At 38.5% G+C, this 27,918-nt stretch overlaps 1 protein-coding gene across 12 annotated transcripts in view; it reads right to left on the bottom strand.

Moving 5' to 3' along the window:
• LOC120426136 (cell adhesion molecule Dscam2) overlaps positions 1 to 27,918 on the bottom strand; it is a 430,444-nt gene that overhangs the window by 26,535 nt on the left and 375,991 nt on the right. For 8 of the 12 annotated variants that reach the window (XM_052710851.1, XM_052710854.1, XM_052710850.1 and 5 more), the window contains exons 8-10: positions 12,939 to 13,090; positions 12,208 to 12,480; positions 11,794 to 12,081 (exon numbers count right to left, since the gene is read on the bottom strand). In XM_052710851.1, coding sequence (XP_052566811.1) covers positions 11,794 to 12,081; positions 12,208 to 12,480; positions 12,939 to 13,090 — 713 coding nt within the window. Of the gene's footprint in view, positions 1 to 11,300; positions 11,586 to 11,793; positions 12,082 to 12,207; positions 12,481 to 12,938; positions 13,091 to 27,918 lie in introns of all 12 variants that reach the window. The other 4 variants (XM_052710852.1, XM_052710859.1, XM_052710849.1 and 1 more) reach the window with 1 other exon arrangement.

Below are 27,918 nucleotides of genomic sequence, written 5' to 3' on the forward strand. Positions count from 1 at the left end.
ATGGTTTTTGATACTGAACATAATAATGGCCATTTCGACAGTAGTGGCCACAACCTGGAGTGGCCGGTGCCCTCAAAGAAGGTTCCCCCGGGGCCTGGGGGGACAATTACAGAAACATACGAGTTGTGGCAATATGGGTATCAAAATTCATGGTTTTTGATACTGAACATAATAATGGCCATTTCGACAGTAGTGGCCACAACCTGGAGTGGCCGGTGCCCTCAAAGAAGGTTCCCCCGGGGCCTGGGGGGACATTTACAGAAACATACGAGTTGTGGCAATATGGGTATCAAAATTCATGGTTTTTGATACTGAACATAATAATGGCCATTTCGACAGTAGTGGCCACAACCTGGAGTGGCCGGTGCCCTCAAAGAAGGTTCCCTCGGGGCGTGGGGGGACATTTACAGAAACATACGAGTTGTGGCAATATGAGTATCAAAATTCATGGTTTTTGATACTGAACATAATAATGGCCATTTCGACAGTAGTGGCCACAACCTGGAGTGGCCGGTGCCCTCAAAGAAGGTTCCCCCGGGGCCTGGGGGGACAATTACAGAAACATACGAGTTGTGGCAATATGGGTATCAAAATTCATGGTTTTTGATACTGAACATAATAATGGCCATTTCGACAGTAGTGGCCACAACCTGGAGTGGCCGGTGCCCTCAAAGAAGGTTCCCCCGGGGCCTGGGGGGACATTTACAGAAACATACGAGTTGTGGCAATATGGGTATCAAAATTCATGGTTTTTGATACTGAACATAATAATGGCCATTTCGACAGTAGTGGCCACAACCTGGAGTGGCCGGTGCCCTCAAAGAAGGTTCCCTCGGGGCGTGGGGGGACAATTACAGAAACATACGAGTTGTGGCAATATGGGTATCAAAATTCATGGTTTTTGATACTGAACATAATAATGGCCATTTCGACAGTAGTGGCCACAACCTGGAGTGGCCGGTGCCCTCAAAGAAGGTTCCCCCGGGGCCTGGGGGGACAATTACAGAAACATACGAGTTGTGGCAGTATGGGTATCAAAATTCATGGTTTTTGATACTGAACATAATAATTGCCATTTCGACAGTAGTGGCCACTACCTGGAGTGGCCGGTGCCCTCAAAGAAGGTTCCCTCGGGGCGTGGGGGGACATTTACAGAAACATACGAGTTGTGGCAATATGGGTATCAAAATTCATGGTTTTTGATACTGAACATAATAATGGCCATTTCGACAGTAGTGGCCACAACCTGGAGTGGCCGGTGCCCTCAAAGAAGGTTCCCCCGGGGCCTGGGGGGACATTTACAGAAACATACGAGTTGTGGCAATATGGGTATCAAAATTCATGGTTTTTGATACTGAACATAATAATGGCCATTTCGACAGTAGTGGCCACAACCTGGAGTGGCCGGTGCCCTCAAAGAAGGTTCCCCCGGGGCCTGGGGGGACATTTACAGAAACATACGAGTTGTGGCAGTATGAGTATCAAAATTCATGGTTTTTGATACTGAACATAATAATGGCCATTTCGACAGTAGTGGCCACAACCTGGAGTGGCCGGTGCCCTCAAAGAAGGTTCCCTCGGGGCCCGGAGGTTTTTTTACAGAACCATACGAGTTGTGGCAATATTGGTATCAAAATTCATGGTTTTTGATACTGTACATGAAAATTGACATTCCGACAGTAGTGGCCACAACCTTGAGTGACCGGTGCCCTCAAAGAAGGTTCCCCCGGGGCCTGGGGGGACATTTACAGAAACATACGAGTTGTGGCAGTATGGGTATCAAAATTCATGGTTTTTGATACTGAACATAATAATGGCCATTTCGACAGTAGTGGCCACTACCTGGAGTGGCCGGTGCCCTCAAAGAAGGTTCCCCCGGGACCTGGGGGGACATTTACAGAAACATACGAGTTGTGGCAGTATGGGTATCAAAATTCATGGTTTTTGATACTGAACATAATAATGGCCATTTCGACAGTAGTGGCCACAACCTGGAGTGGCCGGTGCCCTCAAAGAAGGTTCCCCCGGGGCCTGGGGGGACAATTACAGAAACATACGAGTTGTGGCAGTATGGGTATCAAAATTCATGGTTTTTGATACTGAACATAATAATTGCCATTTCGACAGTAGTGGCCACTACCTGGAGTGGCCGGTGCCCTCAAAGAAGGTTCCCTCGGGGCGTGGGGGGACATTTACAGAAACATACGAGTTGTGGCAATATGGGTATCAAAATTCATGGTTTTTGATACTGTACATGAAAATTGACATTCCGACAGTAGTGGCCACAACCTGGAGTGGCCGGTGCCCTCAAAGAAGGTTCCCCCGGGGCCTGGGGGGACATTTACAGAAACATACGAGTTGTGGCAGTATGGGTATCAAAATTCATGGTTTTTGATACTGAACATAATAATGGCCATTTCGACAGTAGTGGCCACTACCTGGAGTGGCCGGTGCCCTCAAAGAAGGTTCCCTCGGGGCGTGGGGGGACATTTACAGAAACATACGAGTTGTGGCAATATGAGTATCAAAATTCATGGTTTTTGATACTGAACATAATAATGGCCATTTCGACAGTAGTGGCCACAACCTGGAGTGGCCGGTGCCCTCAAAGAAGGTTCCCCCGGGGCCTGGGGGGACAATTACAGAAACATACGAGTTGTGGCAGTATGGGTATCAAAATTCATGGTTTTTGATACTGAACATAATAATTGCCATTTCGACAGTAGTGGCCACTACCTGGAGTGGCCGGTGCCCTCAAAGAAGGTTCCCTCGGGGCGTGGGGGGACATTTACAGAAACATACGAGTTGTGGCAATATGGGTATCAAAATTCATGGTTTTTGATACTGAACATAATAATGGCCATTTCGACAGTAGTGGCCACAACCTGGAGTGGCCGGTGCCCTCAAAGAAGGTTCCCCCGGGGCCTGGGGGGACATTTACAGAAACATACGAGTTGTGGCAATATGAGTATCAAAATTCATGGTTTTTGATACTGAACATAATAATGGCCATTTCGACAGTAGTGGCCACAACCTGGAGTGGCCGGTGCCCTCAAAGAAGGTTCCCCCGGGGCCTGGGGGGACATTTACAGAAACATACGAGTTGTGGCAATATGGGTATCAAAATTCATGGTTTTTGATACTGAACATAATAATGGCCATTTCGACAGTAGTGGCCACAACCTGGAGTGGCCGGTGCCCTCAAAGAAGGTTCCCTCGGGGCCCGGAGGTTTTTTTACAGAACCATACGAGTTGTGGCAATATTGGTATCAAAATTCATGGTTTTTGATACTGTACATGAAAATTGACATTCCGACAGTAGTGGCCACAACCTTGAGTGACCGGTGATCTCAAAGCAGGTTTCCCCGGGGCCCGGAGGGTCTTTAACAGAACCATACGAGTTGTGGCAATATGGGTATCAAAATTCATGGTTTTTGATACTGAACATGAAAATTGACATTTCGACCGTAGTGGCCACAACCTGGAGTTGCCGGTGCCCTCATGGAAGGTTCACCTTGGGAGAACATTTATTACAATTTTGCCGACAAATCTATGAAACAAAATAAAATAATCTTATTTCAGATTTCACTAGCAATCCAAAAACACATTCAAATTGTTTGGTCCTATGTCTTTCGGTTATGTCTCTGACATACCATCTTGAACTTTTTTTAAATCAGGATTCAAAAATGCATAACACGGTCAAAGATTTTTTGCCCGTTCTGGAAATTTCTGAAAAGTTGTCATTTAATGTCCTCTATAAAAAAATAAAAAATAAATAAAAATAGTGTATTTTTCCAAATCAAGTTTTAGTGACAAAAAGTTATGTCAAAAATCAACTTTTTTTACCGTGTATCATTTTTTTCAGTGTAGTCCTTATCCATACCTACAACTTTGCCGAAGACACCAAATCGATCAAATAATTCCTTCAAAATATGAAGATTTTTGAATTTTATATCATTTTTGTATGAACAGCTGCCAATTTTTTATGGAAAATTATATGGAAAAACTAATGATGCAAAATTACAAATGCAAATGCAAAAATTGGGCATACCAAAGGATGACTTCAAATGGGTAACTATATTACGTGGTTTGTAATAGATCTGAAAACTGAAGTTCAACATTATTATCGATTGCAAAATTGATTGCATCGCGGATTCTCTCTTTCGCTAACCACTGCTGTAACTAATGATGCATTTCTTTGAAGTTTGTCACATTTCAGCTTGGAAAATCAGTCTCATCCATTCCCAAGCGTCCTCTTTTTTATGCTGTCGATAATTAAAAGTCTCCCACCTCCGAAATGGAACCCGATGGGGATTCTGAACGCGGGCGAGGTATTCAAAGACAGTTTCTGCAAACGGCGTCGTCGCGGTGTGGTTCATTAGTGTGACAAAGTTCCCTTCCTGGCCGGGATAACCGGGATTACATAGTTGGGCGATTCTCTAGGAAAATGATTTTAGAGTATCAATTTCATTCTTATTTTTTTCATAGACACGTTTTTAATTTAATTTTCAGATGAGTCATTTTTTAAATATATAATTCTTCAAATAAAAATTCTTCAATTTTTCATTCCTTCAATACCTCAATTTTCCGATTTTTGAACTTTTTTTTCTTCACGTTTATTTTTTTTGAATTTCTGAATTCTTCTAATCAAGTCTTAAAATCTCCAAACCTTCTTTTCTGTTTCGCTGAGAATCACCCTCTTGTGCGATGGTTGACCCGGATTTCCCATGCAAAAATTGTGTGACGATGACTTTTCCCACAGGATGGCTTCAGAAAAATTCCCGGATTCGGGCGCAAATTGCAGCGCGAAATTTAGCGTTTTGCACCGATGCAACCACAGATTTTTTTTTTCCATTCACGATTCATACAGATTTTTTATTACGAGTTCTTCGAGCAAAGCTTAATTGAGCGCGCGCTGTGCAAGATGAAAGGGTTTTTTTCTGTCGTTGTTTTTCTGGTTGTGTTCAACGGTGAGCTTTTGCCTGGATTTGTTGCGTACGACGATTGTGGGGGGAGCAGTGAGGGGAAAATTTTCTGCTTCATTTTGAAGTGCATTCCTCCATTTCCTCTGGAAAATTGAGAGGGGGAAAATGCGCGGGAAAACGGTTTCACTTTGTTTGGTCTGAGAGTTGGTGACCAAAAGTTGGGGGAGGTTGGGCCGTTGGGAAATCCGCCTTCGGGATTTCGCGAAAGCTTTCAAATTTTCCGGAATTTTCGTCCAGTGAATGCTTTACACAATTTTCCTGTTGCCGTCGTGCAGGGTAACGTTGTTGAGCGGCCTAAAGTTGAGATTTTTTTCCGGTAAAAAATAATGCGCCCCTAGAAAGGTTAGTTTCTCTTGCATGAGAATTTTCTGGCTCGGGTTTTCAAAAACTAGTTTCTACCAGGTAAAAAACGTTTACGAAAAGTAGTGGTCTCTGTGTGTGTGAGTCTAGTGAGCGAGATGGATTTGTGGAAAAGCTGTGTTCTGCCTCGTTTGGTGTTCCTCCTCATTGGATTTGCACATCATTTGGCTTCGAATTGTTGGATGAAAATATGATCCACGAAGGAGTTGAAATGCACCCCGCTAATAAAAAACGTTGTGTTTGATGTGGAGCTCTACGGATGTGGTTTCTAGGCCAACCGCTTCAGAACGAGAAATTTCGCAAGAAATTCGCAGCTAGTGAAAGCTCAATCATATCGGTTTGCATTTTAGTCAATGGAACGTAGTTTTTTTCAACTCAGCGTTTGAATGATTGGTGGACCTTAATTAATTGAACGTTTATATTTTTTTCGAAATTGAGATTCTCTGTTATTTTTTTAATTGAAGTTTCTAGAATAATTATGATAAATTCCAATCGGTTGACGTTCTGGTTATGGAATAAATCTTTAAAAGTTTATTCAAATGTGACATTAACATTCACATTCTGGATGAGTTTGGTATCAAAAACGCAATCTGTAGACTTCGGTAACTGATTTATTTTCGTATTTATGATTCGGCTTAACATTTCCATACAAGTTTGGTATGCCCAAAAAAGCCATTTTTCATCATCCATTCTACCATATCTAAGTCTCCTTACAAATTTGGGGGGTGGTCACACACAAATGCTATGTAAGTGTTCAAAAATATGTATCTTGAGAAGAAATTTTGAGAACGATATGATGTCTTCAACAATGTTGTTGTACACAGCAAAAAAATTCGATGGTAAAATCGCATTCAAAAGCATGCACATCACCTTCGTCAAAAAGACTCTTAATATTACACACTGCATGTACAATTTTTGTAAACACAAAAAAAGTTTCAACTGACGGGACTCAAACCCAGCACCAACAGTTAGAACTGGCGCCTTAGCCCGCTCGGCCATCAGACCGATGAAAATTGGAAAGGATAAACGTAGGGGAAATATGCCCATTTTAAGCCTAATAAGCGGTCGTGTTTGAATGATGCTGCATAATCTGGATTGTTCCTTGAGATTCACTAAAACCAAGTACACCAACAAGTATAGAAACTTTTTGTGAACATTTCTGTTTCTTTTCACTTTTATTAAAAGTTATGCTATTCCTTTTACAAGCATTTAAAAAAAATATTTCAAAAATGCATTCTAATCAGTCGAGTGCATTGGACCGCGCCCATTTTTCTATTTTCAGCTTAGTTCTTTTTTTTTTCTTTTGGGTCTGCTTAGTGCTGAAAAAATTGATGAAATTTTAAGCGAATACTCACGAAAAGTAGCATTTCCCAGTCACGACGTTCTAGCAAGATTCTAGCAGAATTCTTAGAGAGCTGGATATTCTTAGAGCATTCTAGCAGAAATGTTCCACCGTTCTAGCAGGATTCTGACAGAACCAGCTCTGCTAGAATATTTCGTGACTGGGTTATAGCGAAAGTTTCCTGGCAGCACTTGCTCACTCCAACAGGCGCTGCACTAGCATGTTGGTGGTGTTGGTGGCCACCCTTTGTTATTTATTTACCTTCGCTTCTCGCTCGGTTTCTTCAGCCTTCGATTGGAAAGGGTATTCAAAATTGAAACGTCAAAAGACTTAGCGCGTTTGTTTTTTTGGGTGGCGCTTGCTAATTATTTACATATTTCGGGATTATTTTTCAAGTGAGTGACTAAAAAATGTGCAAAAGAACATGTTGCCGGCAGTTGGAAGCAATTTTATATCTTAAGCGCTTTGAAATCGTTAGCGCAAGTGAAAAGATATTGATGGCGACTTTCGTTAAGCAGTTAACCTCGGATCTTGCGTGTGGATGTGTGTGCCACCAAAATGATGAGAAATGGTCTCGCAAAATAGAAATTTTGATCAAAAGTGCATTGAATTTGATCTTTTTGGCCAGTAAGTGGCATACATTTGCTTGCTTACTCGAGGCGGTGCTGTTGCTGGTAAGTTTGTAGCCTAAGTAGTATTTTTGGAGCTTTAATCGAGCATCAAACTCTCCATATGACGAAGATAGGTGTTTGATTAGAAAGGGTATATTTCCCCTATATGTGAGCTTGACTTTTCAGTCAAGTAGGTTTTCCATACTGATGGGCTACATATTTCAGGGTGTAATATTACACAGAATTTCATAAAATAATGCAACATTTATTTTACACCCAGGCCTTTTACACGCAGCTGGATTACTTTTTTACTTGCTGTGTAGGGTAAAGAAAATTCAGGAAACAATTGGAACACCTTTTAAAAAATCTTTTTATATAATTTCCTCTTAACGGTACACATCAACCATAGCTGTTGCACCCAGATTTCTGTTACAGACATTTTAGGATCTTCAAAAGTACGGGAACTATCGATATAAATTTTTATTCATCTCCTAAATTACCGTCTTCATAGTTATTTAGTACAAAGTTTGACTATTTTTACAATCAGATTCTTGCAGGATTGGGTCCGTAAGTTTGACAATTTTGGAATAAGAAGACAACAACTTCCTTGGTTACTGTTCACCCTTAAACACAATAAATCTTTTTGCGCAAAACCAATTTTTGTTTTTTTTTTATTTTTTTTTTGTTTAGATAACAAATTGTCATTCAAACTTTATTTTTCAAAAGGTCCTTACAAATTGATTTTGACATTTTAAATATTAATTGGCTTGCTTTTAAAATTAACAGTTATTTTATCGGACAGACAAAAACTTTGCAGAAAATATCAAAAAGTGCTGTAAATTAATTCAAGAAACAGATTTTTTTTAAACGCTTATATTGCATTTTTGTATGGCTAGGATGTAGACTTTTATGGACGAATGATGGATGAAAAATGAGTTCTTTGGGCATATCAAACATGTTTAAAAAGTTGGAGCCAAAAGTATAAAAATTAACTGAAGTCCCCGAGTATAGCTTAGTTAACTCTTTTGAAAAATATTATGAAAAATTAAAAAGATTTTTTGAGAATTATACTTGAAGTGCTGTGATTTTTTCCGTGTTAGTAGCTGTAAAAAGTCAATTGATAACTCACAACTTTGTCAAAGATATCAATCCGAACAGAATAGCCATTCTGAAGATAAAGATGTTATAGCACTGCATCTATATTTGTGTATGATCAACCAGTTCAATTTGATTGTGTGTGTGAGCGCCATGTAAAAAATGAAAAGATTAGCTTAGCTCCGTTACCCTAGCAACATTTCAGGGTTTAAGTAGGCCATAAAGGCTTTTTAAGTTTTTATGAGGGCTTTACTGCCGTTCTAAGCATAATTGTCCCATGTACAAAAAAGGACAACTGAGAAAAACGCGATTGAAATTTTTAACCGTTTTCTGTGTTTCTACGCAAAATTGTCCCGTGGGTCCCTATCCACCCTATATGTCCCTAATCACCCCGGTTAACATTTTAACACTCTTATTCGTAATCCTCTTGAATGTAAACAGTTAAACAAGATAACATACTTTGTAAAACTCATGATTTTGTGATAGAAAATACTTGGTGGGACAATTATGCGTAGAAGTTCAATGATGGGACAAACAGACTTGGTGTTGTTTTCAATGATTTTCTGAACAAAGTACTAGATTTTATGTGTTTTTCTGAAAGTATACGTAAAACTAAACTTAAAAATGATAGAAAGTCAGAATCGTCCAAAAATGACATGCGACAATTATGCGTAGAACGCCAGTTTAGAACCATCATAAAACCTGTAAGTTACAAATGTTACTTGGGTAATCACACAGTTTAAAAGTTTATTTGATCTTAATAAAATGAATGGGAACACAGATTGTTTTGAAAACATAGTTCATTGTATATATTATTCATTGTATGTATTTTTAATCACGATCAGAGATAGTGGAAATATTTGAATAAAAATATTAAATAAAATATTATGCAACTTCTGCATAGTAAACAATAATCGTAGTAACATCACATTTGATATTAATTTAACAAACTATACCCTTGGTAGTTTTACACATCCTGGTTTCACACGTTTTAGTTTGAACCCCGCTGGTCAAACTAAAAAACGTATCCGCTGGTTTAACCTCAATCAGTTTCAAACCAACGGTGTTTAGTCTGTCACCTTTTAGAATGTGTAATTTGCAATAACTTCCTTAATTCGAGGTGAAATTACATCAAAAAAAAGTTAACCTTCAAAAATTAAACTTTTTTAACTTTGTGTTCTACTGATGTTAAATCATCTTTTTGTGGTACTAGGAATTCATGTTCTATTTGGTTGAAACGAGTATTCTATTCTACAATATGTAACAACAACATTAAATGGCTGATTCGAAGATGGTAACAATGCTAAATTTCAACATTTTTTTTCTAATCCTTGTATGACGAGTTAGGGGGTTCATGACGTTTGGAGTTTGGTTGGTTGGTTGGTGCAGTAAAGCGAACAAGTCATTTTTCGTTCCAAAGAAAAAATACAGAATGCTTGTTTACGGAATGTGGGCGGAATGTTTTTTTTTTCTTGGTGAAAATATCGATATAGAATGGTAGACAAACATCACAAGCAGTTATCATATAGTTAGTTGTAGCATTGGGTTGTGATATGACGGGGGGTGGTTTTAGGGACTTTTGGGGAACATGGGTGAAACTGATAACGGAGGAAAAGTTGAGTTTTTTTTTCATAGTAAAATTATAGGCTTATAGTAGGAGTATGTAGAGAGAGAGAGAGTGAGAGAGAAAGATAAAAAACACTAGCGTTCGTGAGTGGGGTTTGCGGAAGCCTTCTGTCCAAAATCGAACCAAAATCGTAATCAACGCAAAGAAATTATAACCTCTAAAAAGTACGTTCAAAATACGAACTGAAGAAACGAAGGAGCAGAACAAAGACGGTAACAGTGAAGCAGTGAAGCTTTTAGTCAAATACTGATTCAAGCAAGGCTTTCTTATATGTATTGGTGGAGTTGGGGGATTTTTTGTGGGCAAATCTTTTTGTTTTCTAGGGGTGTTCACCATGCACGTCCCTTTTCGTGAACCAAATGTCACAATCGGGACGGCTGGACCACGGAAGGGTCGGAAAAGCGGAGACTTTGCGGTTCCGCGGAGGAACCGTGTGGAGATATTTTCATTCCGATTGTGGAGAACACAGCTTTTTATTGTGGAGAAACAGACAGAAGTGGCAGTGTGGTGTTAGAGCGAGATAGAAAGAGAAAGAGAGAGCGGTGAAGTGAACGTTACTTGAAAGTGTGACAGGCTGACTGCTCTAGGGTTGTGTGAGTTCCTCACACGCTACTTTGAAATCCGAAGGTCTACGGCATGCGAGCTCTACCGACAGTTAAAACAACGAAAAATTCCAACATGAACAAAAGAGAAATAACGGTGTACAGTGAGAGAGAGAAGAGAATAGAAGAGAAGAGAGAAGGAGAGGTGGCACAGGGCACGACGGCTGAGTGCGTTGCTAGAACTGGTTGCGTGCGCGCAGTGGAACGCAACCACTGATAGCGTCGCGTTCGGTGCCGGTGAGCCGCTTGCGGTTCGAGGTAAACAGAATAGGATGCTCAGGAACCTGTATGGTTCAGAGGAAGAGGCTTTAAGCGGACCGGAAGATCCTCGGCTGAGAGAGGTTCTACGGCGGTCGAAGAAGGGAGAAGGTATATAGTTGGAGAGAGATTCAGGATAGACGAGAGCAACTGAAGGTAGACGGAAAGAAAGAAAGACATAAGTGAAGAAAGAAAGGAAGAGTAAACAAAGAAAGAGTTGGTGCACGAAAACAATTACCTGGTGATCGGCCGCAAACCCACTGCGTGCCAAAGCAACTGGGAAGGGACACACAATGGTGGTTATAATTGCGCGTACGAGATTAAATATATATATAATATGTATGCATCGTAAGATTTTGAAAGTAAACGAATGCAGGAACGGGTGCGGTTGTTGCAAACAGTGGCATGACTTTACTTTACCTTTTACCTGTAACGACGCAGTGAACTTCACCTCGGCCGCTGGATTGCTGGCGACGCACGTGTAGTCGCCGGAGTGAGCCGCTGAGAGGGAGGGAATATTGAGGAGGGACGAGTACTGATCGAGAGTGGACACGTTGGCCCCGAGCAGAGAGGACAACGGCTCGCCGTCCTTGAGCCACTTGAGGGAGAGCGGCGCGTCACCCTTGGACACGCCGCAAACCGTACGCGTTCGCATGCCCTCGGCCAGCCCATCTTGAAAGGTAAAGGGCTCGATATTGGGAGGAACTGAGAGTCAGCTCGACACAAGGTTTCATTGTATGTTCCCGACATTTGGTTCCCACCGTGTTCAAACACAGTTGTGGCAGTAGTTGAGTAGTAGTAGTAGTAGTTTTGGTGGTAGAGGTGGTAGAAGTGTAGTAGAGTTCAACGGAAAGAGAAAAGAAAAAAAGAAAACACACGTGAGTGATGATTGACATTAGCACGATACGGTTACCATTGACGAGCAGCGCCTGGCTGTCCTCGGTTTCGGACGCGGAGTTGCGCACCACGCACGAGTAATTCCCGGTATGATCCGCCGACAGATTCTCAATCACCAGGATCGAGTTGTATTGATCGACCTGCGTTACCGACATGCGCTGGCTCGGGTCGATCGGGCGTCCGTCCTTCTTCCAGTTGATCGTCAACGGAATGTCGCCCTTGATCACCGAACACGTGATCGACGCCCGATCGCCGACGTTCAACGACAGGGTCGCCGAGTGAAACGGATTCAGCTTCGGCGGTACTGAAATTCAACAACGATCATTAGCGGAGCCGCAAGATCAGCACGCCTCACCAAAACCCCGACCACTGATCTTCCGGCTCAAAGCAAAAACCCCAAAATAACCCCAAACGTCCTCCTCCTTCTTACCTATCACGGTCACCTCGCCGCTCCGTCGCGCACTGTGACCCTGCTTGTTCCGGGCCCAGCACGTGTACACGCCGGAGTCGAGCGCCTTCTGCACCTCCTTGATCTCGAGCGTTCCGTCCGTTTGCACCTTCTGGCGCATGTCTTCCGGGAGTTCACGCCCGCCTCGCTCCCAGTGGATCTCCTCGATCGGGTAGCCGGCCACCGGACACTTGAGGTACAGCGTCTGCCCGGCCACGGCCGTCACCTTCGGAATTAACCGGATGTACGGGAGACCTGCGGATTGAAGAGAAGTTTTAGTGTTATAATTAGGGCCTAGGAGATTAAGTCAAAGTTGGAGTCTGAGGATCCGGAGTCGGACTCGGAATCGGCAAAATTTCAATACTTTGTTCGGAAGCTGAAGTCGGAGACGGCGAAGTCAGATATTGTTTGAGTCAAAGTGTCGGATTCGGAATTAACAGACCTGGAGAAGCTGGGGTTGGAATAGAATGCTGAATGAAGGCTCGGTATAGAAGTTGTCTTAAGGACAAATAAACAAACAAACTCGCGCTTTTGTATGCTGGTTGACGTTTCTGTAAACAAATGTAGGCAAACAAACAAAGCAGAGAGGTTGTTTGTTTGTCAGAGGAGTCAGAGTAGGAGATGGAGTCTTTTATTCTATTAAGAACCTGTGTCAGAGTCGTTATTATTGTAAGAGCCAAAGAATTTAAGATAACTAGCAATTTCGACCTTACCGTAGATGTTCAGCCGGGCCGAGTGGGACGTTTTGCCGGCGCGGTTCTCCGCCACGCACGAGTACTCGCCGCCGTCCTCCACCATGACGTGGCTGATGTTGACGTGCGAGATAACGTCCCCGTGCACGGTGACGTACTGGCCGATCATGAACCTGGAAGAAGATCAAGATTGATTTTGTTTAAGTTTTCGCTTTTGATAGTTCGTGGTGAATTCAGTAATTAACTATTCTCATATATTAATTGCTGACATAACAAACAAAAATTGCCATATTTTTTAAAGTAATTTATCCCGAAGGGCCAATCTTGATTATAGTCCTTGGAACTATTCCAAAGAGGCTCAACGTCAAGCCTCCCTTCCAAGTGTCTCGATTGCGAAATTGAAAATTTACTACACTATCACTAATTGATGTCATCTTGTACCAACTCGGATGTCCTAAGGGCCGAAGAAACAGGACGACGACGACCTAGTTGTCAACCCCCCATTCCCCCCCCCCAAACCATCAAACGCAAACAAGGACGAATCTCCCTGTTTTTATCACGCCGCAACATCATTACTGGCAGATTTGTGGCAAACTATTAGAAATTCTCTCAGTCATTGTCTGTGGTCTGGGCTGGGCCGGATCTGGTTCCCGTATCGGTCCTTCCACCGCACCTGACCTGACGCCACTACATGAAGATAAACGGACCGTCCCCTGGCATCACGTTGGGCATTTCCGAGCTTAAAACATTGATAGATAAATCCAGGAAGCTTCGTCCCCCCTGGGCAGTGGGCTTTCGCTTGCCGAGTGATTCTCTGGGAAATCGAATTAGTTTTTTTGTTTGCTGAAAATTACAGTGTTAAGCTACTGTCAAACGCGTGTAAACGAGCTGTGGTGAATATAAATTTGTCGTGGTGAGATTGCCACACTTTGAATTGACCGTTATATTCCCGAGTGATGGATTTGAAAATAGATTTGAGTCATTTAGTCTGTGGTGCACTGGTGGTGGAGAAGCTTGGTATTTTAGCCAACAGATGTCTTTGCTTTCCTAATGTTTGAGGTTTGTTGTTGTAAGATTTCAAAAGTTATCCATCTTTTGAAATAGTTATCTTTGCCTTCACGGAAGATCAACAGAAATTGTTTGAAGTGTTTTTCTATTTTTTTCAAATATTCAATCAAATAAATTAACTTATTCAATGAAAACACTCATAAAATGAATGGAATCATGATCATGAAATTTAAAACAGAGATGAAAGCTTTTGTTAATTTTGCAAAAATCTGAAATTCCTTAAAATTTGCTCGAAATTTTCACAAAGAACTGCCCTCCTTCAATTCCAAGCCCAAGGAAGAAACAAAAGAGAGCACCTCCCGGGAAGAAGAAACCAAGGAAGGGGAGTGGGTTCGAGGCTTGGAGCCGGCGGACATGTTCGTTATTGCGTATATACACGCTTCAACGGAAGGAGAGAGCTCTTCCGGTCGAACGACGAGATCGGATGGCCATCAGGCTTTGGGCGCTTCGATCCGTTTTCAGTTGGCTTTTCATGGCAAACGGCAACTCGACCAAACCGGAGAGATGCAAAATGCCTACCTTTGGGGTGGGAAAAGAGGGGGAGAGCGGGGGGAGGTTAGGACAATATGGCTTTATTAGCTATTTGTGGGGAGGTACGGTATTCCCCTGAATCGATGAAGAGAAGATACCGGGCAGTTGGATGTGCTTTCCGGATGATAGGGTGATTCGAAATAGATGATTTTTGGAAGTCGAAGTTTTAAAACTATTTTATTTTAATTGAATTTTACTGTCAGTGTTGCCAGATCACCAAAATTTTCATCCGTCAATCTAATGATGATGTTTTTTGAATTCTTATGTACAGAATTTTTTTGAGAGCAACTTTCAATCTAACTTACCAAATCTGGCCTTAAAAGTTCTATAAATATCATTCAAATATTACCTTATAAAAAGTGTTGCAAGATATTCAAACTTTGATACGTATCATTTCTACATACAGTCCAGACTCGATTATCCGAAGGCCTCGGAAACATTTCACTTCGAATAATCAAAACTTCGGGTAATCGAATCACGAAAAAAAAAATTTATCGTCTTATATTTGATTGTAGAGCTTAAGTGTGACCCCTTAACTACGCTAAAGTGATATACATTTTTTAAATCCAAGATGGCGGCCAATATGGCGATGACGAAATAATGAAAATATTTTTTTGTTTGTGATTCGGTTATCCAAAGTCCGATACAAACCTTCGGATAATCGAATATCGGATAATCGAACCTTCGGATAATCGAGGCTTCGGATAATCAAGTCTAGACTGTACATCCAACGAGTTCGTTCTGGAAGTGATTTTCTGCCAAATTTACAACATTCAGCCTTGATAATTTCTATAAATTTCACTTAAGTAACAATATCAAGGGGCAGTTTTGCCAGATTTTAAAACTTGGCATGTCATCAAAAAAGAATCCAAAAAATTAAATTGTTCGCTCTACAGCAATTTTTTGTCGTTCTCGATTGCGAGACTCCTACGCGTAACAAGGTGTCCGAAGGTTTGATTGTTGAGGCAATTGCAAACCTCTTTTAACACCTAAGCTTCCATCAACCCCGGGATTCGAACTGACGACCTTTGGATTGAGAGTCCAACTGCGTAAAAGTGACTCTACCGTGACAGGACCCAGGGAGACGACCTGGACCGAGCTAACGACCTAACCTGTAGGTTAGATCGGGGTCCACATTTACATGTTTACAAAATTTAAGTCTTGATATCTCAGGACAGTGTTGCCAGATCCTCCAACTTTTGGTTCGTCGGAAAATTTCTGCAAATACCGATTCTTCTGAAAATTAATTTAAAGGAAATTGACAACACCCGGTTAAAGTTCCATACATTTCAAAAAAGTGTTCATAATTTGTGACTGTGTTGCCAGATGTTCACCTCTGGTACTCCAAATTTATTTTGAAAGACACTGATTTCGTAAAGTTATTTCTAGAAAGAATAGTTCAATTCAGAAAATAAACGTCATTTGATGTAAATCAAAATTTGTTACCGAAATCTTAAAAAAATGATGATTTTTTATGTTTCATAAATAATATAAAAGATTACGAAGCTACACCCTACTAGAAGCCAGTAATCCAGCAGCAGGATTAGAGAGAGAAAAAACACGAGGTGACGCAATGAGATTAGTGCCAGGAATAGAATCAAGATTAAATTGTGTCACCCTGGCCGGACTATCTCTGGGCTAAACCAGTGGCCCATGTCCACGTGGACGCTGCCTGCTCCGAGCTACGAGAGCAGCACATAATGAATGGAATTTCCGCCGAAAGTGGAGAGGCTTGGTCACATCAACTATTTATCGCTGTCGAGGCGTCGAGCTTTTGCGAGAGACTGATGGGGCCAATGAATAAAATGGTATCATTAATTCAACCGGTGACCTGATTTGAAATGCATTGCGTATCGATTTGTATCGGGATGGTAAGACTTTGTTAATTCTACAAAATAACAATTTCCAAGCAAAATTCGCTCAACAGTTAGCACTTCCTCCCTTTTCCAGGATGAACGACAACTTTCCGAAACAGTTTAAAAGGAAATTACCACAAAACTGCTTTTATTTGAATTCATTTAGCCTAGACACACTCACACACACACACACACACACACACACCTTCCCCTTTCTGTCATCCGGTTAAATTCCGGGCGGTCCCCCTCGCAATACTCTTGCAAAGTTAATTCACACTGACTGGGGTCGGGTAAAGTTTTCCCTTTTGCCTGCCCAGAACACACATACATTTCCTGGGAACTTTGACTTTGACTCGGCAAAGCTTGTTATCCGGACTAACTTTCACCTTGTCAGCTAGACATATCCCTGGTGAATCTGGGATCTGGGAACAATCTTCGGAGGCTTCGAGAAAAGGGTCGCCGGACGTTTTAAGATATCTCTGTAAATTGTTATTACCAAAACTTGTGTAGCAATTGCAGAACATTCGATGACACAACAAAAATGCAATTCAAAATTAAAGCGGCCAGCCCCACTGTGTTATGTTTACCGCAGAGAAGATTTTGTGAACGGGTCACATTTCACAGAATCTACAGGGGAGGTCGATGCGTGGACATACCGTACCAAACGCTTCAGAGCCTAATTTCCAAAATATGAAAACAAACATTATTAAAAAATGCTTTAAACAAACATTTCCCCAGAGATTTGCCCTAATATGAAAGAAAGAACCGACCCAAATATTGCGTATGCAGATTGTTGCTATGTTTCTTGCCAAGTTTCTCAAATAAACTTGGAAGGTAATCTCTGCACACATACAAAAACAGTTAACTCCTCATCTCAAACGGCTCACACATGAGACGACGATTTCCTCAAGTGGCATCAGCTCTCTCGAGCGTTCGACAAAGTTTTAACTAATTTAAATTTTCGAGAGTAGTGCCGCTGAACTTTGAATCTTGTCGCCACTACACTCTAGAGCGAAAGAGATGAGACAGGTCCTGGGAAAGGGGTTTTGCAACAGCTTTGGCGCAAGTTTTCGCCGGGAGCCCCCGACAAATCCAATTATAAGGACAGCAGATTAAACTTTAATATTTCATTCGACACGGTCGGTCGGTCGACGGGGTGCTGGATTCTCATATATTTGTGAATTCTTGATGTGATTCTCGGGTTGCCTTGGGTTCGTTTGGGAATGACCTTTGGAGCACATATGGCTACACCGGGTTGGGGTTCAGTAAACTGTCCCTCGTAAAAGTTTCAGGGTAACTGAGTTGACTGAGCCGCAGACAAGTTTATGGAATTTTCAGGGTAAAAAATATCTCACTGTAATAAGTCCATGAAACCCAAACACCACTAATGCTGTACAATTTCAAAAATCCACAGCAATGAAACATCAACATTCCAGCATAGGGGTGAAATTTCTCACCCCCCCTCCCAGGAGTTGGTGGTTGGGTTGCGTATAATTAAGTTTCGAAAGCCACAGTCGGAAAAACAGCTTTCGACACCTTCGCTCCGCCGCTCATAAACCGGGCTTCACCCACATAACCTCATCCACTCCGCCGGGGACAATCAACGCGTTGGCTTTAGGTAACCTTCCTGGAACTACCGCACTCCCCTCTGGGGGTCTCAAACCGACAGTCTGCTCATATTGAAATTGTGAGTAAAAATTGTCAGGGAGGTGAAAGTTTGATTTTTTATTGTTCAGTATTCTTTTTCATCTTTATAATGTTACAAATGAAAAAAATCTCTAATTTTCCATGATATCACCTTTACCATGCAAAAAAATCTTTAAAAACTAGCCAAAATAATGTCACATTTTATCAAACAACAAAAATGAGAAACAAACAAAGAAAATGTCATAATTTTCATAATTTGTCATAATCATTATAGGATCACACCAAGAGATATTTGCCAAACTTTTTGTTACAGCAGGAATTGTGCATGTACAATTAAATTATTGATAATTCAAAAAGAACGATTGACTGTTGAACTTTGATCAATGCAATGTACCGAAAACGATCCAAATCACATATTCAACGTTAAGTGTGTTTTAAGTTATTTTATACTATTTTAAATAATTTTAAGACATTTTGACTAATAGGTAGTACGGCACATGGCATGTTGGCGTTCTTAGTGAAATTTTATCATTTATAAATATTTAAAATAATGCCAAAAAGTATCTGAAAAATGATTATAACTTGTGGAAAAGGTCTCAAAGTAATAAATAAGCATGACTTTACAATATAATTTAAAGAAAAAAAACTAAAAGCATAGAAAATAATAAGAAAAGTTTTTTTACAGACTAATAGTTGCCTAGATTGACCTTCTAAGCCTTGTTCTAAGCACTAAAAACAGACTGAATGCATTTAATATTGCCAACTCAAATATGTTTTAAGGTTTTTTAAGTGTACAGTGTATGTACATTAGCGTGGCTCACGGATATATGAAAAAGACAAAAGTGTTCAATTTCGAACGCCTCGACCGAAATTTTGTAGCAAAATTCCGGTCGAGGCGTTCGAAATTGAACACTTTTGTCTTTTTCATATATCCGTGAGCCACGCTAATGTACATGTTTGCCAAAAAATAGTATAATTCAGGGGTGCTCAAAGTTTAAGAATGACGGGCCATATTTAAAGCTTACATGAGTTTGCGGGCCATATGGGCATAATTGTTTATTTGAAAAATTAAATTATGTTTTTACAATCTATAAAACTGAAAATTTGCTGATGTTTTTTTTAATTTCATCTTTTTTTTAAGGACAAACACTTAAATATTTGAGAACAAAAATTGAATCATGCCATTAGTTTTGTTCAATCAATTCGTACTTCGTATCAATTTAAAATTTATTAAAAATCAATAAAATCAAATTGTGAAAGAAGTTTAAATGTCATGGCTGAAGAAAATCGTACTTTTACAAATGTAATGAAACTGATGAAAGGCATTTTCATAGAATTTTAAATTATATTTAAAAATAATATTTTAAAAAAGGGGTGACATCAACTTGTAAAAATTGTATAATTTTATTTTTTAACAAGCTACAATTATAATGATGAATCATTGCAAATAGATTTTCCAACAATTATTCCTCTGATTTTAATAAAATATAATATTTTTTGTTGTCTGCCTGAATCAGATATTTGACAATTAGACTTATAGTCCCAATTTCATGAGTTTGAATCTCGAGGTAGACATTTTCTAAATACAAAACAAGTTTAAAAGCCGGCTCATTAGAAAATGGTGCGATAAAAGCTTTGAAATTAGTAAGGAATACCAATATTTTTAGCTATTTTACAGTTTCATACATTAATCAAATTTGAATGCTGCATTACTCAAATCAAAAAATCTTTGATGAAGTTTTGGGCAAAAAACAATTTTCAATCACATTGTAAACATTTCAACATTTAAACTTTTCGGTTCAAAGCTTGGATAAACCAATTCTATAAACTATAATTTTTATGAAAAATTAAATCAATTTACAGATGGGTCAAAGGGCCATTTTGATTGATCTTTCAAAATGGGTCCGCGGCAAAAAAAATCATCGTGGCCCGGGGGCCATACTTTGGTCACCCCTGGTTTAATTTGTTTCTTTCATTTTAAATTAATTTGTAGTGTTAGTAATAATTTCAATTCTGTTCGGCCCGATCGTCCAGTCCCCTACGTTGTGCATTACTGCGGGGACGTCCGGAACAAGAAAACGAAACGAAACTACGACGGCGGACGAAGACACCACTGGGAGGACGGTACAATAAAATAAAACACGGCGACTTTCTTGGTCCCGATGAGACGACCAGTCTCAACGGGTGTCAAAACGCAACAGAACGAATTTATTTCACACAAATTACAATGTACAATCAAAACATAAACAAACTCACAGAACGTCACTTGTCACATTTGACGTTAGTTTGTACTCACCCCCCCGTGCGACGGGGGGTGATATATAATAAACGATAATAGGGTCCGCGACCCAACAAATTCCTTTTTTAAGCACCTGAAAAATTGTAAGCTGTTTTATTGTAAATCTGGCAATAAAGTCCTATTAATCAAAACTTTGAATATATGTAATTGATAATTACGTTATAAGGCCAATACATGTTTTGTTTAATGTTTTTGTTGCTTTTTTTGGACACGCCAACATAATTTTCGTAAAAATTGAGAGTACAAAACATAGAGCTGAAAACATAAATTTTCATTAAAAACACTGGTACAATCGATTTTAAACTATCAAGAATACTTTTTGTAACGTGTTTTTAATTTTTGATCAAACGAGACATTAATCGGGTTTTAATTGAAATTGAATTTTGGAATCAGAAATCAGAAAAGTACGGCTAACTTCTGGAAAAATAGCAATTTTCAGTATTTAGTATATTTTGTATAATGACATAACGAGCAAACTAACAATAACTTAACATGAATCAAGCTTAAGGCCTTAATATGGAAACTTGTAACACAAAACTTACTGTTTGCTCAATTGTAATTAAATGTTTTCCAGTCTTCAAATGTTCTTCTAAATATACATCTATATTAATCGCTTCCATTAAATTTCCTTATAAGGTTTAATATATAAAAAAAATCAATCTTTTTATTCAATTCGATGGTTTTATCCTTTTAAATTTACACTTCACCACATCATTTTGGCCTAGCTGGTAGAAAACATCCCTTTTTCAATAGATGAATATTTCAGTTTTATGTTTATTGAAAAAATGGAAAGTAAAATACAAAACTAGCGTAGCATAAACAAATATTGGAGGTTTAATTACTTTTGGAAAATTATCAGAAGTGTTCTTTTGCGTTAACTGCACAGAAAAAAAGTTGAATTTAGGAATGTTGAAAATTTGTTAGGTTGAATATTATTTTTTTTGAGTAATAACGTCATGATTCGAAATCCGGACACTTAGTACAATATTATTTTTGTTATAGCTGGCAGAAAATCATGTAATAAGTAGGAAATGTAGAAATATCATCAGGATTTAGTATAAACAGTCAGTTTCATAGAAAATGCATGCAAAATATGTCTTTTCTAACAATTTTTCATCAGAATTTGAAAATTGAAATGACTTGTTGTGCTTCGAATCCCGGACACTGATAAAAGCTGATTCGAAATCCGGACACTTTTGCTTCGAATTCCGGACACTCGTTTTTGCTAATGAATCGCACAAATTTGGACTGAAATATTATTGAATGGTATTCTTTAGTTCTAGAATTCATCAAGTATGCTAGAATTCATCAAGTAACCCATTTTTGACATTCAGCAATTCATTTTATCATATTTTTTTTCGTTTAGATAAGGCTGGTACAAATTTTATTGTTTTTGTAATACCCCCCACCTCCACTTCTTAATAGGCCCGAAAAATCAGAAGGCAAAAAAAAAAATTCAAAAAACTTCAAAATTTCTATAGAAATTTTAGTTTAATAAGCTGAAATTGATTTAAAATGCATTCCTCGCATTTAAGATCATTTTTAGCATGTTCAGGTTGATTTAAACATCTTTAGAATTTTGGAAAATTTTCGATGTTTGGTATTGCAAAAAGTTGTTTTCGATAATTTTTTTGTTTTCGTCAAATCTTACATTTTTTTAAACTAAAGATTGCAAAACAACTGAACTAGTGTAAAATAATTTTCGAAAGGAAATTTGGCAAAAATCTCAAACAAGCATGACAAAATTCCAATTCATTCGTTTCCAAGACATTCCATTCATTTTGGTTTGAAATTTAGTAGTAGAGATTCCAGACAGATGAATTTGAGTTATTATTTTTAAAATAAATGCAATAAAATCAATCATACGTAGCTCCTGTGTTTATTTGGTGTATTGATGTTTAGTTCTTTTTATTTGAATTTCTTAAAAATGAAAAATCCTCGCGTTTATCGATATAATTTTTTATTCATCCCCTTTTTTTGACTATTTTCACAATCAGAATGATGCAGTATTGGGTCCGTAAGATTGATAATTTTGTAATAAGAAGACACCAACTTCCGTGGTTGCTGTACCCTTAAGCTATAAAAAATTTCAGAATTAAAAAAAAATGATCATTTAAATTAAAAACAATCATTAATCCCCATCACTGGTCAATCATTGCGTTACGCTAACTGCGCCGACATAACCTCAAAAAAGGATGGGAGGGGCCAGGTGCTGAAATACCTGCCCGGAAGCCGCAACGGAGGGGGGATGAAAAGTTGTGAGTGTTTGCCTGCGAGCGCAAATCTGACAGCGGGGGCTTCCCCTAGCACACACACACATTACAACGAGGCACCTCAGTCTCAGTGTTGAGTCCCTTCCTGAATGAGCCAGGTAGGTGCGAAAAAGGGGGTTTTTGCACACGGAAACCACATTGTTTTTACAAGGGAAAAAGGAGGGAAGGGGTTTGCTTTTCACACTTCGCTTAGCCCCTGCGAGCCAGTCAGTCAAATTTAATAAGACGTTAAAATTGTCGGAATTAATGGGAAAAGCTCAACGGAGGAGTTTGTGTTTGTGGTTTAGGGTTTTGGGTCCATCAACAACGGATGCTCTCTGGTTCAGCTCTACGGTACAGCTTTTCGGGGGAAAAGTTTGTCTTTTGAAAAGCTAGATTTGTTAGCTGAGCAACAATTGCTTGGATTTAATTCGAAATGAAACTCAACTTTGTCACTAAGCTCTCGCACGATGAAAATAGTGATTATTTGAAGTTGATGTGTGGTTTTGACGAAAGTAATAGTTATAATGGATTTTCCTGCCGCTAGTTTTGATTATTTTTGCAATTATTTGTTACTAAAGGAAATTTGAAAATTCTTCAAAGCACAAAATGTCCATCATCATGCAGTGCTTTAAATCAAATAAAACTCATTGGTCAAAATGAAAATCAATCTTTGGTCTGCCTTTCACACTCTTCCGGGATCCATACAAAGTTTCCAATAAGTTTCCATCACGTTCTTTCAACCCACATGTCGGGAAAATCTTTCCAGCGAGCACACACACGTCCGAAGGCTGTCGGATGTTGGGCGGTGATTAATTAGTTTCTCAATACCCTAGTACTTTCACACCCAGGGCCGACGCCACATCCAGCTCGAGATCCGGATGGATATTAGAATTCTACCATAGAAGCGAAAACTTTGCCCGTTGCTGTTGATGGCTTGACCCGGTGTAGATTGATTTGGTGGTGGCAACGGCATCGGACTTTGGCACTGTGAGTTTTTTTCAAGTTGTTTGGACAGAATTTTATGTTCCGAGTTATAAACAAATTTGTCCTTTGAACAAAAAACTCAAAATCTTTTATCGACAAAGAAGGGATGGAATTTCAATGTCCCCATTAGATGAAATCAGCTTAAAATGGTTATGATTAAAATGACAAATGTAAAAAAGTACGCCTGTTGGCTTTTCTTGAAATTTTTATTTTTTTTTTCATAATCAAAACGACAACTTTGACCCAGCAAGAGCAAACACTGTTTAAGCTGTTGTCAATTTTGTGACAATACCATAAATTGCTGAAAACTTTACTTGATCCACCTTTAGGTGGTTGGCGCCTTCCTCACATTTAAAGGGTGCTATCAAAATGCAAAAAGTGCGTAAATAACACTTAAGTGCTTATAACTTTTGATAGGGTTGGCAGATCTTTAATATTTTAGACGCATTAGAAAGCTCTTTTGAATACCTATCCAACAATAGATCGCATGAGAGTTCCGGACAACGTTTTCATCAACATATCTGAGATCCAGCCTCAAAAAAGCGTATAAATAACACTTAAGTGCTTATAACTTTTGATAGATTTGTCAGATCTTCAATGTTTTGGACGCGTTGGAAAGGTCTTTTAAATAACTTTCTAAAAATGTATAGTATGACGGGTTTTCTTACAAAAACCACCCTTTTTACAATCTTCCGGACTTTTGTTAAACTCGTTTTTTTAGCATAACTGTTGAAGTACTTAACTTTATCATTTTTAATAGCGACTTATGGGACCCCAAGACGGATCGAATGACGCCAAAACGGACAAAATCGGTTCAGCCAATGTCGAGATAATCGAGTGACAATTTTTTGATCAACATCCCACCACACACACAGACATTTGCTCAGAATTTGATTCTGAGTCGAAAGGTATACATGAAGGTGGGTCTAAGAGGTCTAATTGAGAAGTTCATTTTTCGAGTGATTTTATAGCCTTTCCTCAGTAACGTGAGGAAGGCAAAAACTAAAAATAAATATGTTTGAAAAATCTATTATTAGAAAATGAAGAATTTCTGAAGCAATTCCAAAATTTAAATATTTATAAAAAATAATGAATAATCCAATTTGAATGAAAAAAAAAAAATGAAAAAATGATAAAACTTTAAGATGTTTTTATTGTTTACTAAACAAAAAAATAAAAATTGCGATTTTTTTCTAAATATTTTTTTTATAATTTAAGTATTTAAGGAAAAAAGAAATTCACAAAGGAAGAAAACGGAATTCACGTAAAAAAATTTTTTAGGTATCAAATTTGAACGCAGATCGGAAGAAACTCAAAACTCCATCAAAAGAAACGTTTAAGAAGCGGTAAAGGAATGGATTACGAAAAGAGTTTTCTTAAGCGGTTCGCAGTTGAAAAATCTTATCAATAATCGTTTCATTTTCTGCCAAAAAAGAATCAAAAATTCATAAATTAAAAACTTTTTCAAATTAGTTTAAAGTACAAATATTCTATTATTATAGAATTAAAAAATAGATGTTCTAAAATTGAGAATTCCAAAAATTCTTATTTTCCAAAACCAAAAAGCTTTAAATTAAAAAAGATAAAAACTAAAAATGTATTTCGTTTGAAAATGTAAGGAACCAAAAATTTGAAAATTCAGAAATTTAATTAACTTGAAAATTTAAAGTTTAAAGATCATTAAACAAACACAAAATTTCAAAAAAAAAAAAAATTATAATGCAGAAATGACTAAAAATAAGGATTCGGACATTTAATTGTTTAAAAAAAAATTTCTTACATTGTATTTAATTTTTTGTAAAGTAAAAAATCCTGATTTCCAGGAGGTCCATAGGTTAGAAAAGATGTTAAATTTGAACAGCAAGGTCATGACAAAAGAATATTAATATCGATTTTTTGATATTTCCTAGCAGTTTGAAAATTCTTCTGACAATGTCCCGTTTTTTAAATTAATTTTAAATATAAAATAAAATTGAGATTATGTTTTTTCTTATAGGGCCGTTGCAAATATTTTTCAATGTTTATGTCAAAGCCGAAAAATCAAGTAGCAAAAACATTTTTTCAAAAAACTTCAAAATTTTAATGAAAATAGCAGCCAATTTAACTGAAAACATTCAAAAATGCATTTTTGGATTAGAATATTTAGAATTTTTATGTAATTCCAATATACAGCATCGCAAAACCTTTTTTTTTGCAAAAAATAACATTTTCGTCAATACTTAGACATTTTGGAAACTAATGATTGCAAAACAAATAGACAGTTGTAAAATGCATATTAAAACACTTTTTTTTCATTCAAATGTTGAAATCATGGCATTTTTTTTCAGAGGTGATTCTTTTTCTGAATTAAATATTTCTTTAAATAAAAATAAGGCAATGTTGTAACTTCTTCAAATGGAAAACATCAAAATTAAAAATCACTTAGATTGGGAACATTTCCTAAGAAATTATGATACATAGAATGAATTTATTTTGTGTCTAAATTATACATTTTTCTTACACACTGTGCATTGCCGGTGGGGATACAATTTTGACCAACTCTAAGGATCGAAACTTTAATTAATGACAGTCGGAAGAGTTGCTTGGCTGAGGTGAGAGGAAGTGCTGGATTAAGCTGGAGCTTTTGTGTCGAACCGCGACGCCTCGCTCCACCCACTATCGATAGGCAACTTACTGGCGTAGAAGTAAGGAGTGTGGGAGTATTGTAAAATACTTTATTACGGGGTGTCAGCTCCAACCCTGGTCTTTACCCCTTCCAATTGATCAATCACTTTCACACTTGATAAAACCCCAAAGTTGTCAGGTTTTAAATCGTTCAGGAGGGGGTTGTAGGGTTAAGCGAAGGAGATCTTTCGCCCCTCTCTGTTGATAACGAGGCCATAAAGTTCTTCAACCTCGCCGTCGTCTTCTCGGCGATTTGCCCTACTGGCAGGGTGTCCGTGTTATGTCAAGTGTCGGTTTTATATTATCAATCCATCAGCTATCAAATTTTCACTCCCTAAACCACCCTCCTCCCTGTTTGAAACAGCAAACTCAAAAGCCCTCGCGAAGTGCACCAAAGTGTCACGGTGCGTGGAGCTTCAGGCTGCTGCATGTGACACTTCCCTGGAAATCAGTTTGATCTGATTGGCCATCGATCAAAATTGCAATCAGAGCGGCGGTTTATGGCTAAAAGGGAAAGGGCGGGCGATTCAATTACACTGGGTGGTTAGGGTGGCGCGATCTGGTCGGAGCAAATAAATTGCGGATGCACTTTAAGCACTGACGAACTGACGTGCCACCAGGAGCAAATTGGTCGATCATTTTTGACCGCACTCTGTTTCTTTTTCTTTCTACTGTTCTCTTCTTCGGCGATTGTCAGAATTCGAGTTTGACGTTTTGTCACATCAGCTGATTCCTTGCTTTGAAGAATTCTGGAACAACATGTGTAAATGGCGGATAAGAGTTGGAATGGAAATGTTACGAAAAGTCTAAAAGATAGCCTAATTTTTAAGTTTAACGAAATTTCTTGCCTCGTTACACATTAAATAATGCAAGATTTGCAAAATATTCATCGTTTAGTTCAGAATTTGCAAAAGTTTTCAGGCTTCAATATGTTTTCCCCCATATTCATTTGTTGTTCCTGAAAGTTTCTCAGCAAGTGCAGCTGCGCATCTGTCAAATCGTCTGTTTGACAATCGCTGATCGCTGAGGGTGAGTGAGAAAGAAGATAGGAAAGTGCGGTCATGTTTGGATTCGGGGTGGCACGTCAGTTCGTCAGTGCTTTAAGTGCGTCGGCGGATGATAATCGGATGGTAATTTCCGTGTCAATTATTGCTTTTTTCTGGGAATCATACAAAAAGGGTGTTTTCATTTTATTATGCGATTTATTTGTAATTCCGGAATTGTTTTTTGGCTTTTTAGAATTGAACCCTAAAGGTATTAGCTATAGCTTTTAAATTCACTGCATACTTGGTCATTTTTTTAAATAATTTAATCTTAAAACAAAATTCAAATAGGAATTTTGTCAGTTTTGTAAACCAAGTAAAAATGATATTAAAGTTTTGACTTGAACGCTTGAGTAGTAAATTTCCCCTTTGTTTCAAATGAAAATCCTTTTAGTAGACTTGACCAAATTGTATGCTTCTGGTTGCAAAAAATCCAGATTTGTCAATATATTCAAGTGTCATAAGGGGGAAAATATGGTCAAATTCTACCAGAGATATTCCAGATTTTGTTGGGGTAGCATGGCACTCCGATGTGGATTTTAGGTCAAAACAAGAATAATTTTTCCACGACAATAGGAATTTTCATTAAAAAAAAAAACAAAAAAAAAAAAACTATGATATGGTTGTAATGAAGGCGGTTAATTCAAAATGCCT

This window comes from Culex pipiens, chromosome 3 (assembly GCF_016801865.2).
Source record: "Culex pipiens pallens isolate TS chromosome 3, TS_CPP_V2, whole genome shotgun sequence".
Lineage (NCBI taxonomy): Eukaryota > Metazoa > Arthropoda > Insecta > Diptera > Culicidae > Culex > Culex pipiens.